Source organism: Lolium rigidum, chromosome 2, assembly GCF_022539505.1.
Source record: "Lolium rigidum isolate FL_2022 chromosome 2, APGP_CSIRO_Lrig_0.1, whole genome shotgun sequence".
NCBI lineage: Eukaryota > Viridiplantae > Streptophyta > Magnoliopsida > Poales > Poaceae > Lolium > Lolium rigidum.
Window position 1 is genome coordinate 264,887,161 of NC_061509.1, and position 18,795 is coordinate 264,905,955.

The 18,795-nt window shown below is 46.1% G+C and overlaps 2 protein-coding genes across 2 annotated transcripts; both read left to right on the forward strand.

Moving 5' to 3' along the window:
- Positions 1–10,739: 10,739 nt before the first annotated feature.
- Positions 10,740–13,166, forward strand: LOC124690873. Its single transcript, XM_047224201.1, has 2 exons — positions 10,740–11,258; positions 13,029–13,166. The coding sequence occupies exons 1-2, from the start codon at positions 10,740–10,742 to the stop codon at positions 13,164–13,166; spliced, it is 657 nt and encodes a 218-aa protein (XP_047080157.1).
- A 1,793-nt stretch (positions 13,167–14,959) lies between these two features.
- Positions 14,960–15,655, forward strand: LOC124690874. Its single transcript, XM_047224202.1, has one exon. The coding sequence runs from the start codon at positions 14,960–14,962 to the stop codon at positions 15,653–15,655; it is 696 nt and encodes a 231-aa protein (XP_047080158.1).
- Positions 15,656–18,795: the final 3,140 nt, after the last annotated feature.

Genomic DNA, 18,795 nt, shown 5'->3' on the forward strand with positions numbered 1-18,795 from the left:
CATACGTCGGCATCTCTATTGACAAGGCATATTAGTATATCATATTAGTACATCATGCATATATATATGTTGATAAATATTAGAGCAAAGCATATAGTAAAGTTGAACACGGTAACAATAAGTTTGCGACGCGCACACACAACACGACGTCCATCGATATACATAAACCGATGAAAATAATACTTAGAGTTTACGACCCACACACAAGACGACGTCCATCGATATATACAAACTAACCGATGAAGATAGCTAGTACTTAGAGTTTATGATCCACACACACTAAGTCAAGGCTCGCAGGGCTCCGGGAACAACTTGTACAAATCTTTCGTATTCCACGTTCTCCTCTCACCCTGCGCTTTGAGGCGATGTTCGATGTCCCTCTTGCATAACGCTCTACCCTGGTATAAGAGCCCTGGCCCTAGTGCGCCACAGAATGTGAACTTTCTGTGGCATGTGCTGATGGTGCGCCACAGAAGTTGACGAATTTTTGTGGTGCATGATGCTGTGTGCGCCACAAAAAATATTTTGTGGCGCATGGATAGTTTGGTGCGCCACAGTTGTTGTTTCTACCTATAATAGTTTTCCTACTAGTGCGCCACCGGTAGAAGCAATATCAATTTGAGAAGCATGTAAACTAAATCATAAACAACATGCTTCTTTGTTTCAACAAGCTTAATAGAGAGCTCACCAAGATGATTGACACATTTGAATCTATCATTTTTTCTCATGTCATCTATAAAGATCTCAAGTTGGGGTTCAAGTCTTAACAAATCCATGCTTGATATGTCATTGTGGTAGAATTGAGCAAGTCTCATTACCTTTTGTGCATCATAAGAAGCAAATGAATTCACAAGATTCAAAGCCGCCATACAAATAAGCAACTCCATGTTAACTTCATCAAACCGATTGTCAAGCTCTTGAATAACTTGGTCAACAAAGCCAAGATATACTTCTCTTCTATAACGATCATCATTTGTTTGCGGGCGGGCCGCGGGTGCAGCGGCGGCGGGGCTGGGGCGGCGGGTGGCGGCTGCGGTCGGAGGACGGGGCTCGGGACGTGCGCGTGGAGACTGGTGGAGTGGGGAATCGAAGGTCCGGGCGTGCGCGTGCCGTGGGGCTCGACTCCTCCCGGATGGGCTTGCTCAATCGGGCTTTTTTTCCATGGGTACAAGTTTGGGCCAGCGAATTTCTGGGTGGGCCACGCCCCCCCCCCCCCCCGGCTGCGTCCGTCAATGGGCACACCAGTAAGTCATTTTTTACCTAAGAAAATGGTGATTTCATATTATGCTATGGGCGCACGGGGCATGCCACTGCTAATGGACCCATCAGACTCGGCGTAAACTTTTGTCTCAGGCATCTCCAACAGTAGCCACACGCGTTCCTTTGCGTCAACTGGAATGGTCGAAATTGACCACGCCCATTTGCATTGCGATGCAAAAAAAATTTTGCGTTCTTCCAACATAAAATAATTTACATAGTGAATAAAAGATAATAAAAAAATATTAAAAGGCGTATGTACCGCCTGCTACCCTAGCCTGCTCCTCCTCCTCGTCGTCGAGCACGACGAAATCCGAAATCTGCCACGGCCAGTTAGCATCCTACGGAACAGACACCGGTGGTGGAGGTGGAGGTCGAGGTGGAGCAGCCCACAGGTTGAATGATGGAGGTGGAGGCGGCGACGGGTGTGGGACCGAGTTCTGCAGCGCCCTCTTGCTCCGTGAGGCCTGGCGGCATGATGTCGATAGCGTACCGGGGCAACGGCGGCTGCATCAGTCGGTCCACCTCCGACATGAGGACACCGAGCCTCTTGATCTCCTCGTCGATCATCGTCGGTGGGAAGTTGAACTTCCAACCTTCGGCCATGGCCGTCTACCAGTCATGGAAGATGCATGCGACAAAGTCGTCTGAGTCATCCGTGGCCTCCTCATTGTGGTAGGCCAGCAGCAAAACGTGTCGTCGTCATGGGGAGGCGAAGGAGAAGCCGGCGTCTTCCATGTTCGACGAGAAGGCGGGCGCGCAGGTGATACGTCTCAAACGTATCCATAATTTCTGATGTTCCATGCTTGTTTTATGACAATACTTACATGTTTTGATCACACTTTATGATGTTTTGATGCATTTTCCGGAACTAACCTATTAACGAGATGCCGAAGTGCCAGTTCCTGTTTTCTGTTGTTTTTGGTTCCAGAAAGGCAGTTCGGGCAATATTCTCGGAATTCGACGAAACGAAGACCAAGCATCGTAATTCACCGAGACGGACCAGGACACCGAAGGGGGACCGGAGAGGTGCCAGGGGGGCCCCACACCACTTGGCGGCGCGGCCAAAGGGGGGGGGCGCCCAGGGGTGGTGAGCCCACCTCTGGCACCCCCTCGCGCCGCCTCTTCGCCTACTTAACCCCTCGTGACCTAAAAACACCGGAGAGATTGACGAAACTCCAGAAAACATCCAGGGGCGCCGCCGCCATCGCGAAACTCCAATTCTGGGGACAGAAATCTCTGTTCCGACACCCTGCTGGGACGGGGAATTGCCCCCGGAGCCACCTCCATCGACACCACCGCCATCTCCATCGCCATCGCTGTCTCCCATGATGAGGAGGGAGTAGTTCTCCCCCGGGGCTGAGGGCTCTACCGTAGCTATGTGGTTAATCTCTCTCTCTGTACTCCAATACAATGATCTCATGAGCTGCTTTACATGATTGAGATCCATATGATGAGCTTTGTATCGCTACTAGTTTATGTGCTACTCATGTGATGTTATTAAAGTAGTCTATTCCTCCTGCATGGTGTAAAGGTGCTAGTGTGTGCACCGTGTGGTTCTTGTCGTAGGCTATGATCATGACCTCTTGTAGGTTGTGGAGTTAATTGTCATTATGATAGTATTGATGTGATCTATTCCTCCTTTCATAGTGTAATGTGGACGAGTGTGTATGCTATGTTAGTTCTTGGTTTATTTTGCAAAGATCTATTATGCTCTAAGGTTATTTAAATATGAACATCGAATGTTGTGGAGCTTGTTAACTCCGGCATTGAGGTGCTCTTGTAGCCCTACACAACGAATGGTGTTTGTCATCCAACAAAAGAGTGTATGTAGCACAAATGAGAGAAGCTATTATTTATTATGCGATCAATGTTGAGAGTGTCCACTAGTGAAAGTATGATCCCTAGGCCTTGTTTCCAAACATCGAATCTCTGTTTATTCTTGTTACTGTTGCATGTTTACTCGCTGCCATATTTTATTCAGATTGCTATTACCATTCATATACATCCATACTGCTTGTATTTCACTATCTCTTCGCCGAACTAGTGCACCTATACATCTGACAAGTGTATTAGGTGTGTTGGGGACACAAGAGACTTCTTGTATCGTGATTGCAGGGTTGCTTGAGAGGGATATCTTTGACCTCTTCCTCCCTGAGTTCGATAAACCTTGGGTGATCCACTTAAGGGAAAACTTGCTGCTGTTCTACAAACCTCTGCTCTTGGAGGCCCAACACTGTCTACAAGAATAGAAGCACCCGTAGACATCAGCAGGCGGCGGAGGCTGGTCAAACGGGAAGTATCGGCCGCCGAGGAAGCCCGCCTTCCTCCTCAGTCTCGCGTCAGGTTGTAGATCGGAATCCACGGCGAAGGAAGGATCGTTGCAGAGGTCTGGAGCAGGTACCACAACCTGCACCAGACATCGGCGCTCCTGTCTGGCTCGCGCATAGGAACGGACGTGACATGCACCCGAAGTTAGCTGAGACGCCAACCGCTGCTAGGCAGGTGCATGTCCCCCAGCGGCGGCACGACAACCAGTTTGGGTACAACACCCGCGTCATATCGACGGGGAGCGGCACCCAGTTTGCTCACGCCGCTCTCGGAGTCGTGCTTCTTCTTCCCCATGGTGATGCGGCGGTGCACGGTGGTGAGGTGGAAGCAGAGGTGTCGGTGGTGTGTGGACGATGGCAGGAATGATGTCGGTCGCCTTTTAAAAGGCCGGGCGCGCGGGACACGATGCCATTAATGACAGCGCAGAAGTCCAGTCGCCGCCCACCAGGTCTGGTGCCCGTGCAAAAGAGAAAGCGGCGCCGTTGATGGCAAAGGCTGCGGCACAGACACAAAAGCGAAAACCGCCGAACGGCCGAAGCGATAGGCGTGGAAACGATGCGCTCGAAACGGGCCTCTAGATCGCTGCCAGCAGATTCGTGGGAAAAGCGCGTGGTCACTATGCGTCTGGCCGCTGGGCATTTATCGACCACGCGGTTGCGAATGGTCGCTCCATATCTAGGTCGCTCCATATCTATTTGCGCCGCGCCGATGCCTCTAGCGGTACGGACGTACGGTGGAGCCTTTCTTCATGTTTCGATCCGGCTTACGTCTATTAGCCGCGATGTGTGCCCGTTGGAGTTCCTGTGTGCCATCACCGTACAGCCGAATTGGCCCATCGGTGCTACTGTCGTGTTCACAATGAGGCGAGTACAAGCTAATAGATGCACCAATTCGACTTCGAATATGATCCGCTTGTTTGCGACTCACGTCTGACTGATCCGATATGCGAAAGGAAAAGAGTTCGAGTATGACTCCTGTTCCGCATCCGTCTTCACGGTTTCACGTCCTATTCTACGGGAGATAAATACCTCCGGGGAAAACAGAAGAGAAAGCCACAGAGGGAAACTCGACCTCTTCTGTGCTTTCGTTTTGCATCGACGTCCGGCGATCCATTCTCGGCGCATCGCCGTGAACCATCAGGAATTCAGGATGGAAGCAGAAGGGAAAGCTCCGAGTCTGCTGGAGCTGTGCGTCCGAAAGGCCATCGACAACCTGCGGCATATCCAGAGCGTGGATGGCGTGGACACGCTGCTGCTGCGCAGGATCCTACCCCACTGCGACCTGGAGCAGCTGACCCGCATCGAGAGCCGCACGGCGACGGACCTGACCCCGGTCACCGACGTCCTCTGGCAGGGGTTCTACCGGCGGCAGTTCGGCGAGGAGCACACGGGCCGCGTCGTCGACAGGATGCAGCGGGCCGGGGCGCGGTACAAGTGGAAGGATCTCTTCAAGGCGAAGACAAAGCAGCAGAAGGAGGTGGAAGACAGGATGGTGGAGGCGCTCACGAGCAAGTGCCGGGCGCGGAACGCTGAGAGGCAGAGCAGGGCCATCAAGCGCTTCACGAAGGTGCAGCCAAGCAGCAGCTGTAAGCGAAGCTATTTCGGAGGAGGAAGCGGCATCTCCTCCGGTTCAGGCTACAAGAACCCGCTGATGAAGAAGGCGATGATGGAGGTTGACATTCGGGCGAGAATGGAAGCTCCTTTTTGCAGGAGGTCTACAACGAGTCATGGACAGCCAATGAGGACGACGACGATCCATAGAACGAACTCGACCAGCATCATTACCAAACCAACTGCTGTGAATAGGCCGAACCAAAACAACAGATCCAGGTTCTAGATGAAGCACCATTCATGAAGTCCTTGTACCGAAGTACTTGTACCTAGCTCAACTGAGCGCTTGTATCTTAAGGCAGTACAAATGTATGTAGCTGAACAGGTGTAACAAGATTCGTTAAAAAAAAAAATTGACAGCAAAACTGATGATTTGCCGCACTTGCCAGTGATTAGCTCGAAGCTTACTTAGACTCTCGAGGGCAAGGCGGGATACCAATGTTGATAGACAGCTAACTAGTGTTAGCACTGTAAACTGATCAGTCTATGTTAGCAATTTTGCATGTTTTGTTCAGTTCCTTGTTTCACAACTTCCAAGAGTAACATATTCTCATTTCACACGGCTATCGGAAAAAGTAGAGGCTTAATATGTGCAACAGTCTGTTTATCACCAAAGTCCCGAGGGTCATCCAATAACCCATCTCTACGCTGCATGGAAACTTCAGCTCTTTGTCTGAACATGCAATTGATCAGTTGAAAATACATGTAACTGCATAGTTAAAAACAAGTGAGGTAGCTAGAATATGCTTTCGGCGAATTTGTATTTGAGATGTAATGATGCAATTCATATTTTTATGGGAAGCTTCGGAATAAGAGTTTGCAGGACCTACATATTAGCTGCAAGTAGTTCAAAATTAGAATGTTAATAAAGTAGTGCATTCTTATGAATAAGAGGGAGTACATGTTTGTAAGTTATAACAAACACCGATCAAAGGATGTTCAACATATTTCCACATCTATTTTTTCTAGAAACCCAACCTTATTTATTTTTAAAAATAGTTCTAGAAGAACCTATAGTTGCTCTCAACCTAGCATACTAGCATGATTGGATTGGAGGCAAGAAGAAGAGGTGGTTTGGCCAGTTTTGCGCCCGAAACGTGTTGATCTTAGATGACTAGTGTTATCACTGACAAGCGAGTAAAGATCAGTGGTAACGCTCAACACTTCTCTCGCCGGGGATATAGGGAGGCCCTGGGTATGTTCTTTGACGCATCAATGTTTCACCTGCACCGGCCTGCTCTCCCGACGCCGTCACCGTCAGTCGCCTCCATATATAGGAATTGGGTGCCTTGGGTCGGTGGGGTCCTACGTGTTGTTGGCAAGCGAACCCTTAAATGAAGAAAGTGCAATTGAAATAATCAAGAATGGAAAAAATAATGTTTGGATTGGAATTAGGCTCCTCTACTCTAGTCGTCCATCCGTTGTGGCCCATAATGTCATAGCTTTCAGGGTTAGGTTCTGATAAAACTCTATCCATAGAGACCTAATCCCTTTGCTGGTATATAGCACTTAGAAGAGCGACTTCTATCCGATAGGGTTTAGAGTATAGAGAGGATTCCTTTCTATAAATAGCAGTAATCGTAAAAGACAGAAAGCAAACACTAGGTTAAATGTTGAGTCCGCCGGTGTTTCTTTTTATCGACTTTTTCGAAGATTGATTGGACTTGAATTCCCACTTGATTGCTTTTTATCTCTCCTCATGTTTTGCTAATAGCAGTGCATGAGGTATTACGCGTTGCTAGCTAGCAGCTCGAGTGGTCACCCTGGCAAAGGTGGACGAGGCAGAACATGAGGGTGTTGAGGTAGAGGGCTCGAAGCTACAGGTTAAATGAGCTACTTGTCATGGCATCTTCGTCGTTTTTGAATTCTCGCCGAGCGGTAGCTCCCTCCGTGCTCTCTTCAAGCCTATATGCGATAGTGCGACTATGTGCTGCATGTCGTTGCATGTCGTGGAGGAGACACGTGTGGCAAACTCCATGGCAGAGATTTTGTCTAGCGAGCCGATGCAAAATACGATCTCTTTTTAAATTTTCCTTTGGAGTGGAGCCCTTTTGCACCATATTCTTTATGCTTGCTTCACATAAAACCCCTATTTTTGACACTTAGAAATTGAAAAACGATTTCTTTCCAAAATGTTGGAAACTTACTTCCGCAATGTAGTTTGCCATGGCAATATACAACTATGTGAAAATGGACTCAGTATCATGAAAATTATTTGTAGTACATTACACAAGTTTTTAATATTAGAACCATGTGTGATTGCCTCTTACATCACATACCCTTTTAAAGTAAAACGGTGTGCGAATTAAATTGGCAAAAAAATTATTAAAATTGGTGAGCGTAAATAGAAAGCTTCAAATTCATAAATGTGTGGGTGCTACCATTAAATATGGTCTAGTTTTGTTTTTTGAAAGTTGGAGCGGAGCCTTTTTTATGTTTTCAACTGGGTAGCTACTTTGTGCGACCCGCACATGCATGAGCCATTTTTCACCATATTATTTTGATGTTTGCTTCTCAAAATATCTGTCTTTAGCACTTAGAAAATGGAAAATGTTTTTTTTTGTAAAAGGAACTTTAAAACTCACTTTGACAATGTTGTTTGCCATGGCAATATAGATTCTATGCAAAAGAAAACCTATTATTATGAAAATCAGTTTTTTTTGCATCGCTGGCAATTTTCATTTCAATACCGTGTGTGATTGCCTCCTACATAACACGCAGTTTTATAAGGAAGCCATGTGTGATACATCGCATACCCTTTCACATAAAGAATATTGTGGAGTGAAATTCAACAACAGTCCCAAAAGTTACCGGCGATGTCCGAAAAGGTCCTGGAACTCAGAAAATGCATCAAAACGGTCCCAAAACTTGTCCTCAATGTTCACATACGGTTCTATATACGTATAAAAGTGACGTGGCAATGTAAATGGACCCACTCAGGCAGTGCTGGATGGCCCACGACGGCCGCGCGTTCTGCCATAGAGAAACTTGCGGCAAGGAGGTGATGCAGCTAGCTTATCCATTGCGTTTTGCCGTGGCTAGCTAGGTTTCATTTTTCATTGATGGAATCGAATCAATGAGTAGATGGAGTTTGCTGTATAGAAGTATAGTATACTACTTGTGATCTGGCTCGTGGGAGTTGTGATGTACAAGTACGTCATCAGATGTTGAACTCTTGAGTGCTCTTGATGACTTGCATGATCATACTTGTGATGGTGTTGAATTCATAGTAGGTTGATAGGATGCCGGAGCTCACCGGCGTTAACAAACGGCACGCAGCCGTCGAGATAAAACTCACCGAAATTGCTTCCAAGCTTCGGAAAGCCCATAGAAATGAACTCTCGCTAGCTCCTTCAATGTCAACTAGCCCGCCCTCCGTCACGACACTCCTGCCACTGGTGGGAGAGGGCAAGCAGAGGTGGTTGGAGCAGCAAGAACTCATCACAATATGGCCACCGAAGACAACACCGTCGTTGCCCTCTTCATATTTCTCCTCGCCGCCACGACCGGCCAGGTCGATGTCGAGGATGCCGAGGGCGCAGCTTTGCAACCAGTGCTTATTGTTGAGGGGCTTGGCAGGAGGAGCAGATGATCTCATCCCCCACCTTAGGGGCTTGACGGGAAAGAGAGCCCCTGCTCCTTCCTGGCTCGCCACCACCCAAGATTCGTCCTCCCCACCCCTCACCACCACGGCCGGCCGGTAGGAGGAGGACGAACAGGGCAAAAATGGAGACCAAAGAAAGAGAGCAGACCTTAAGCTTATTGATGGAGATCCATGGGGGATGATCAGGCGCCGCCATCTCCGACCGCCGGAGCTCCTTGCCGCGCCGCCGCCACCACCATCCGCACCAGATCTTGCCCAAAAGATTTGGAGCTCGACCCCAAGACCACGGCATCCCGCCGAAACACCCAAACCTAGACCTATCTACAACACATCGTGAATGTGTTGGGCGACAAGTGCAGTGGTGGATGAGGCGAGCATGCATGAAATCTGGTTAACCACCTACGGATTTATGTTTGATATACATGTACACAGCATGTACATGTACGTGCATAACTGATGATGTATTTGTTAGTAAATTAGAAAAGAAAGGGAAAAAAGAAACTCAGGCAATTTGCGGAGCTGGCAGGCTGAACTGCTGAAGTACATAGAAGTGTATTGTTTCAAAAAGAAAAAAAATGTACGTAGAAGTAGATAGAGTTTTGTCGTTCCCCTTGAGGAGTAGATAGATTGAGCGAAAAAACCTTAAACCGAAGAAGATGCTAGCTAGCTGATGGATGAATATTCATGTTAAGTTTATGTAGAAAGTGCAAATCCATCGCGGCAGTCCATTGCATTGCGAATTCATGCACAACGTGCGGCCGTCGTGGGCCAGTCAAGACCGTACCATTGGTTCCATTTGCATTGCCACGTCACTTATATACGTATCTAGGACCGTATGTAGACATTGAGAATATGTTCCAGGACTATTTTGATGCTTTTCCCGAGTTTCAGGACCGTTTCAGACATCGTCGGTGACTTCTGGGGTTGTTAATGCATTTCACTCAATATTGTGCGTGATAGATCACACCACATATATCGGATGCGATTTCTAACGTCTCGGGATGTTTTAATTTTCCGTGTGTGATGGTGGGCTTAAACGGTTCGTTCGGTACTAGTGCAGTTCAGTGACCACAGAATTCGAGTGGCATACTTAATAATACACAAAGGTGTATCATGCAACTATATCCTTCTGTCATTGTCACCTGAGTAACATGACAGTTAAGACTAGTCACAATGGGTAGTATCATATACCGGTATCATGCATATGATACTAGTGTATGATACTACCTCTACAATGCATGGTATCATATAGTAGTACCATATTCTCATTGTATTTATTAATTTGTAGAATCTCAATGCAAAATTATGTACAAGATTTATTTGACATGAAATTTCTTGTTTTACGTGCTATGATACAGTATCTACCTATGATACTACTATCCTCTCTTTCATCATTAATTGCAGCGCCACATCAGCTTTTTGCATGCATGCAATGCATGATACTACCTATGATACTCCCATTGTGGGTAGTCTAAATGCAAAATGCTTATTACCAATCGAGCGTCATCTTTTAAAACTAAGTATATTATTTGTAATGCTTACTGAGTATATATCATCTTGGTTAGCTGATTGTACAAGTTCATTAACACCCGACACAATAATAGCTGAGGCGTACCTGTAGCCCGTGCTAGCTGATCACTGATCGATGGATAAGCCAGGCAATGGCCCTCCTCATTGGCCGTGATTTTGTGTTGCAGACTCACGTCCGACTCGGATATGCGACAGGAAAAGAGTTCGAGTTTGATTCCAGTTCTGCATCCGCTGCTGCTTCACGGTTTCAGGTCCGATTCTACTGGAGATAAATAGCTCCGGGGAAAACAGAAACGAAAACCACAAAGGTAAAAACAGAAACCCGGTGAGACTTCTATCTTTGGTTTCATCTCGCCGGCGATCTAATCTCAGGGCATCACCGTCAATCAGCAAAGAAACTACTCGGGATGGAAGCAGAAGGGAAAGCTCCGAGTCTGCTGGAGCTGTGCGTCCGAAAGGCCATCGACAACCTGCGGCATATCCAGAGCGTGGACGGCGTGGACACGCCGCTGCTGCGCAGGATCCTGCCCCACTGCGACCTGGAGCAGCTGACCCGCATCGAGAGCCGCACGGCGACGGACCTGACCCCGGTCACCGACGTCCTCTGGCAGGGGTTCTACCGGCGGCAGTTCGGCGAGGAGCACACGGACCGCGTCGTCGACAGGATGCAGCGGGCCGGGGCGCGGTACAAGTGGAAGGATCTCTTCAAGGCGAAGACAAAGCAGCAGAAGGAGGTGGAAGACAGGATGGTGGAGGCGCTGACGAACAAGTGCCGGGCGCGGAACGCCGAGAGGCAGAGCAGGGCTATCAAGCGATTCACGAAGGTGCAGCCAAGCAGTTGCAAACGAAGCTATTTCGGAGGAAGAAGCGGCATGTCTTCCGGTTCCGGCTACAAGAACCCGATGTTGAAGAAGGCAAGGATGGAGGTTGACATTCGGGCCAGAATGGAAGCTCCTTTTTGCAGGAGGTCGGCTCAGCCAACGACGAGCCATGGACAGCCGATGAGGACGACGGCCATCGTCTGTAGACCCAACTCGACCAGCACCATTGCTAAACCAAGTGCTTTGAATAGGACGAACCAAAACAACAGGTCCAGGTTCTAGATGAAGCGCCATGCTCCTAACTCCGGCCGGGGCTCTCATCTTCATCGTGCAAACATTTTTTTTCTTTGCACAAGTTGGTTCTGAAGTCCTTTTACCACAAGAACGAGCAGTGTTTGTAGCTGGCTCAGTTGAGCGCGTGTATCTTAAGGATGTAAGCGCAACAAATGTATAACAAGCTTCGTTAAAAAGAAGTAATTTTACAGCAAATCTGATGATTGACCTCACTTGTCAGTGCTTAGCTCGAAGCTTATTTAGACTCGATGGCAAGGCGGGATACCAATGTTGATAGACAGCTAACTAGTCCTAGTACTGTACACTGAGGTTGTCAAACTGCTCAGTCTATGTTGGCAAATAATTTTCCATGTTTTGTTCAGTTCCTTGTTTTACAACTTCCAAGAGTAGAGTGCCTGAAAAAGTAGAGGCCCAAAGGTAATATGTGCAGTCATTTTATCACCAAATTCCCCATGGTCACCAAATAACCCATCTCTGTGCCGCAGGAAAACTTTAGCTCTTTGTCTAAACATGTAATTGATCAGTTGAAAGACACATGTAACTGCATAGTTAAAACAAGTGAGGTAGCCAGAATATGCTTTCGGCGAATTTTTATGTAAGATGTAATGATGCAATTCATATTTTTATGGGAAGCTTCGGAGCAAGAGTTTGCAGGACCTCATATTAGCTGCAAGTAGTTCAAATTTAGAATGTTAAGAAAGTAGCGTATTCTTACGAATAAGAGGGAGTACATTTTTGTAAGTTGTAACAAACAACGATCAAAGGATGCGCGACATATTTACACATCTATTTTTTCTAGAAACCCAACCTTATTTTTTCTTAAAAAATAGTTCTAAAAGTACCTATAGTTGCTCTCAATCTAGCATACTAGCATGATTGGATTGGAGGCAAGAAGAAGAGGTGGGTTGGCCAGTTTTGCACCTAAAACGTGTTGATCTCAGATGACTAGTGTTATCACTTACAAGCGAGTAAAGATCAGTGGTAACGCTCAACACTTATCTTGCGGGGGATTTAGGGAGGCCCTGGGTATGTTCTTTGACGCATCAATGTTTCACCTGCACCGGCCTGCTCTCCTGATGCCGTCACCGCCAGTTGCCTCCATATATACGCATTGGGTGCCTTGGCTCACCCTTGTCGGTGGGGTCCTACGTGTTGTTGGCAAGCGAACCCTTAAATGAAGAAAGTGCAATTGAAATAATCAAGAACGGAAAAAATAATGTTTGGATTGGAATTAGGCTCCTCTACTCTAGTCGCCATCCGTTGTGGCCCGTAATGTCATAGCTTTCAGGGTTGGGTTCTGATAGAACTCTATCCATAGAGACCTCCTCCCTTTGCTCGTATATAGCACTTAGAAGAGTGACTTCTCCCCGATAAGGGTTTAGAGTATAGAGAGGATGCCTTTCTATAAATAGTAGTAATCGTAAAAGATAGAAAGCAAACACTAGATTAAATGTTGAGTCCACCGGTATTTTTTTTATCGACTTTTTCGAAGATTGATTGGACTTGAATTCCCACTTGATTGCTTTTTATCTCTCCTCATGTTTTGCTAATAGCAGTGCATGAGGTATTGCATGTTGCTAGCTAACAACTCGTGAAGCAAAAAAGAAAGGCCGCACCACTGCTGAGGGCTTATCCGAGAAGGACATCGACGGAGTGGTCGCCCTGGCAAAGGTGGACGAGGCAGAACGTGAGGGTGTTGAGATCGAGGCTACAGGTTAAATGAGCTACTTGTCATGGCATCTTCGTCATTGTTGAATTCTCGCCGAGCGGTAGCTCCCTTCCCGCTCTCTTCAAGCTTCTATGCGACAGTGCGACTATGTGTTGCATGTTGTTGCATGTCGTGCAGGAGACACGTGTGGCAAAATACATGGCAGAGATCCTGTCTAGCGAGCCGATGCAAAATACGATCTCTTTTTAAATTTTTCTTTGGAGTGGAGCCCTTTTGCACCATATTCTTTATGCTTGCTTCACATAAAACCCCTATTTTTGACACTTAGAAAATGAAAAAATGATTTCTTTCCAAAATGTTGGAAACTTACTTCCGCAATGTAGTTTGCCATGGCAATATACAACTATGTTAAAAAAATTGACTCAGTATCATGAAAATTATTTTTAGTACATTACACAACTTTTTAATATTAGAACCATGTGTGATTACCTCATGCATCACACACCCTTTTAAAATAAAATGGTGTGCCAATTAAATCGGCATAAATTTATTAAAATTGGTGAGCGTAAATAGAAAGCTTCAAAATTCATAAATGTGTGGGTGCTATCCATTAAATATGGTCTAGTTTTGTTTTTTGAAAGTTGGAGCGGAGCCATTTTTCACCATATTATTTTGATGTTTGCTTCTCAAAAAATCTGTCTTTAGCACTTAGAAAATGGAAAATGTTTTTTTTGTAAGAGGAACTTTAAAACTCACTTTGACAATGTTGTTTGCCATGGCAATATAGATTCTATGCAAATGAAAATCAGTTTTTTGTGCATCGCTGACAATTTTCATTTCAATACCGTGTGCGATTGCCTCCTACATAACACGCAGTTTTATTTTTTTCGATAAAGGATGCTTTATTACTTTTGGAAGCAATTACATCCAGCCTCTGCATAATCAGGATGCACACAGCCGTTCAAGTGTCTGTAGTCAAAGTATATAAAAGTAGGCGTAATACATATCGGAAGGATGAATCATATTACGCCTAAGGCGAAGGTGGTGCTGCAATCCGTAGACTATGCTCCCACCCATGTAGGAAAAATTATCTCTCGCCGTAGCCTCCAACCACACGCAGTTTTATAACTATAAGGAAGCCATGTGTGATACGTCCCGTACCCTTTCATAAACAAAAACAATATGTGATACACGGACACATAAAGAATATTGTGCGTGATAGATCACACCACATATATAGGATGCGATTTCTAACGTATCGGGATGTTTTGATTTCCCGTGTGTGATGGTGGGCTTAAAAGGTTCGTTCTGTACTAGTGCAGTTCAGTGACCACAGAATTCGAGTGGCATACTTCATGATACACATAGGTGTATCCTGCAACTATATCGTTCTGTCATTGTCACCTGAGTAACATGACAGTTAAATGCAAAATACTTACAAATCGAGCGTCATCTTTTTAAACTAAGTGCATATCATCTTGGTTAGCTGATTGTACAAGTTTATTAACACCCGACACAATAGCTGAGCCGTACGTGCATCCCGTGCTGATCGATGGTAAGCCAGACTATGGCCTCCTCATTGGCCGTGGTTTTGTGTTGTAAGCTCGCGTCCGACTCGGAGTACATGCGACAGGCAAAGAGTTCCAGTTTGACTCCAGTTCTGCATCGGCTGCTGCTTCACGGTTTCAGGTCCGATTATACTGGAGATAAATAGCTCCGGGGAAAACAGAAACGAAAACCGCAAAGGCAAAAACAGAAACCCGGCGACTTCTATATTTGGTTTCATCTCGCCGGCGATCTAATCTCGGGGCATCACCGTCAATCAGCAAAGAAACTACTAGGGATGGAAGCAGAAGGGAAAGCTCCGAGTCTGCTGGAGCTGTGCGTCCGAAAGGCCATCGACAACCTGCGGCATATCCAGAGCGTGGACGGCGTGGACACGCCGCTGCTGCGCAGGATCCTGCCCCACTGCGACCTGGAGCAGCTGACCCGCATCGAGAGCCGCACGGCGACGGACCTGACCCCGGTCACCGACGTCCTCTGGCAGGGGTTCTACCGGCGGCAGTTCGGCGAGGAGCACACGGGCCGCGTCGTCGACAGGATGCAGCGGGCCGGGGCGCGGTACAAGTGGAAGGATCTCTTCAAGGCGAAGACAAAGCAGCAGAAGGAGGTGGAAAACAGGATGGTGGAGGCGCTCACGAGCAAGTGCCGGGCGCGGAACGCCGAGAGGGAGAGCAGGGCTATCAAGCGCTTCACGAAGGTGCAGCCAAGCAGTTGCAAACGACGCTATTTCGGAGGAGGAAGCGGCATGTCTTCCGGTTCCGGCTACAAGAACCCGATGTTGAAGAAGGCGAGGATGGAGGTTGACATTCGGGCGAAGATGGAAGCTCCTTTTTGCAGGAGGTCAGCTCAGCCAACGACGAGTCATGGACAGCCGATGAGGACGACGGCGATCGTCTGTAGACCCAATTCGACCACCAGCATTGTCAAACAACCTGCTTTGAATAGGCCGAACCAAAACAACAGGTTTAGGTTCTAGATAAAGAGCCATGCTCTCAACTCTGGCCGGGGCTCATCTTGATGGTGCAAACATTTTTTTCTTTCTTTGCACAAGTTGGTTCTGCTTGCCACTCATGAAGTCATTGTACGTCAAGAACGAGTAATGCGTGTAGCTGGCTCAGCTGAGCGCTTGTATCTTAAGGCAGTAAGCGCAACAAATGTATGTAGCTGGACAGTTGTAACAAGCTTCGTTACAAAAAAGTAATTTGACAGCAAAACTGATGATTGGCCGCACTTGTCAGTGGTTAGCTCGAAGCTTACTTAGACTCGAGGGCAAGGCGGGATACCAATGTTGATAGACAGCTAACAGTGTTAGTACTGTAAGTGATCAGTCTATTACTCTATTTTAGCAATTTTGCATGTTTTGTTCAGTTTCTAGTTTTACAACTTAAAGAGTAACATATTCTCATTTCACAGGGGTGCCTGAATAAGTAGAGGCTTAATATTTGCAGCAGTCGGTTTATAACCAAAGTCCCCAGTGTCATCCAATAAGGTAGCTAAAATATGCTTTTGGCGACTTTTTTACTTAGGATCTAATGATGACAATTCATATTTTTATGGGAAGCTTCAGAACAAAGTAGAGCTTCCGGGAGCTACATATTTGCTACAAGTAGTTCAATTACAATGTTAAGAAAGTAGGGTATTCTTACTAATAGGACATTGATACGTCCATTTTGCATCACTATTTTATATCATAATTTGCTGTTATTCATTGATATATTTCATATTTAGAGATGATACTTATGTTATTTCATCTATTTTGCATGTTTCATGATCATTGGAGAATTATTCACCGGAGTCAGGATTCTGCTGGAAAAAGCACCGTCAGGACACCATATTTCTGAAGATCAACAATTGACGAAAGTTATACGAAAATTCCTATTTTTCCAGAAGACGAAGGGAGCCAAAAGGAGGGGCCGAGAGGGGCCACCATGGGCCCCCCCCATAGGCCGGCGCGGGCCCAGGCCTGGCCGCGCCGCCTTGTGGGGAGGGGGCCCACAGCCCCCTCTGGCCGCCTCTCCTTCGCGTACTTCTTCGTCCCGAAAACCTAAGACCTGGGGAGTTACGGAGAATTGACAGAGCCGCCTCTGCGGGGCGGAAAAACACCAGAGAGAAAAGAGCTCTCCGGCGGGCAGGAATCCGCCGGGGAAATTCCCTCCCGGAGGGGGAAATCGACGCCATCGCCATCGTCATCGAGCTGGACATCATCTCCATCATCATCACCATCATCTCCATCATCTACACCGCCATCTCCACCGCTGCATCTCGTCACCGCTGTAACGATTTGGGTTGGATCTTGATTGTTTGATAGGGGAAACTCTCCCGGTGTTGATTACTACTTGTTATTGATGCTATTGAGTGAAACCATTGAACCAAGGTTTATGTTCAGATTGTTATTCATCATTATATCACCTCTGATTATGTTCCATATGATGTCTCGTGAGTAGTTCGTTTAGTTCTTGAGGACATGGGTGAAGTCTGGATGTTAGTAGTGAATTATTGTTGAGTAGTATTCAATGTTATGATATTTAAGTTGTGGTGTTACTCTTCTAGTGGTGTCATGTGAACGTCGACTACATGATACTTCACCTTTATGGGCCTAGGGGAGTGCATCTTGTATTCGTTTTCTAATTGTCGGGTTGCCGGAGTGACAGCAACCTAAACCCCCGTTAGTATATCGGTGCAGGAGGGATAGCAGGATCTCAGAGTTTAAGCCTGTGGTTAGATTTATCTTAATTACTTTCTTGTATTTGCGGATGCTTGCAAGGGGTATAATCACAAGTATGTATTAGTCCTAGGAAGGGGGGTGCATTAGCATAGGTTCACCCACACAACACTTATCAAAACAATGAAGATTAATCAGCCGTATGAAGCGAAAGCACTAGACTAAAATCCCCGTGTGTCCTCAAGAACGTTTGGTCATTATAAGTAAACAAACCGGCTTGTCCTTTGTGCTAAAAAGGATTGGGCCACTCGCTGCAATTATTTTTCTCGCATTTTATTTACTTGTACTTTATTTATCTGCTACATCAAAACCCCCTGAATACTTGTCTGTGAGCATTTACAGTGAATCCTTCATCGAAACTGCTTGTCAACACCTTCTGCTCCTCGTTGGGTTCGACACTCTTATTTATCGAAAGTACTACGATACATCCCCTATACTTGTGGGTCATCAAGACTATTTTCTGGCGCCGTTGCCGGGGAGTGAAGCGCTATTGGTAAGTGGAATTGGTAAGGAAACTTTTACTGTAGGTGCTGATTTTGTTTCTGCTTGCTGCTATAAGTCATTATGGAGAGATCCTCCCTTGAATTTCTATTTGGAAAATCTACTACTACTGCAACGGTAGTGGATGAGGCGCCAAGTGAGGAAGTAATACCATATAAAATACCTATGAAAATTATTGAACGTGTTGTGGATAACCGCTATGAAGGGGATGGAACTGTTCATCCTGGAGATCATTTACTGTTTTTACATGAATTATGCGGGTTATTCAAATGTGCAGGTATTTCAATGGATGAAGTTAGGAAGAAATTATTTGTTATGTCGCTATCTGGTAAAGCGGCGCATTGGTACAAACTGTTGAAGGATGGGCGTTCTCTTGATTGGAAGGATATTGTGCCTATATTTTACTCTAAATTCTATCCTCCAAGTGAAATTCACAAAGACCGCAACCGTATATATAATTTCTGGCCTCACGATGGAGAGAGTATTTCCCAAGCGTGGGGGAGATTGAAGTCTTTAATGCTCAAATGCCCCATTCATGAGCTTCCTGGTAATATTATTATTGATAATTTCTATGCAAGACTGTCTTTTCAAGATAAAACCTTGCTGGATACTTCTTGTTCTGGATCATTCACGCGCAATAAAGAAGAGTTTAAATGGGACCTTCTTGATCGAATCCAAGAAAATACTGAAGGATGGGAGAACGACAAAGGTAGAGTGTCAGGTATAAATTATAATTATGAATGCATTGAAACTTTTATGGATACTGATGAATATCGTAATATGAGTGCTACTTATGTTCTTGACTCTCAAGTTGTTGCAAATATTTATAAAGCCTTTGCTTCTCATTTTGAATTGCCTAGGAAGAATTTTGATAAGTATCATGAACCATATAA

Excerpts from the sequence above, each read along its gene's own strand:
- LOC124690874 (XM_047224202.1), top strand. The coding sequence starts at position 14,960 with ATGGAAGCAGAAGGGAAAGCTCCGAGTCTGCTGGAGCTGTGCGTCCGA.
- LOC124690873 (XM_047224201.1), top strand. The coding sequence starts at position 10,740 with ATGGAAGCAGAAGGGAAAGCTCCGAGTCTGCTGGAGCTGTGCGTCCGA. Across the intron at positions 11,259-13,028 it reads TGAAGAAGGCAAGGATGGAG|CTAACAACTCGTGAAGCAAA; the intron begins GTTGACATTCGG and ends GCATGTTGCTAG.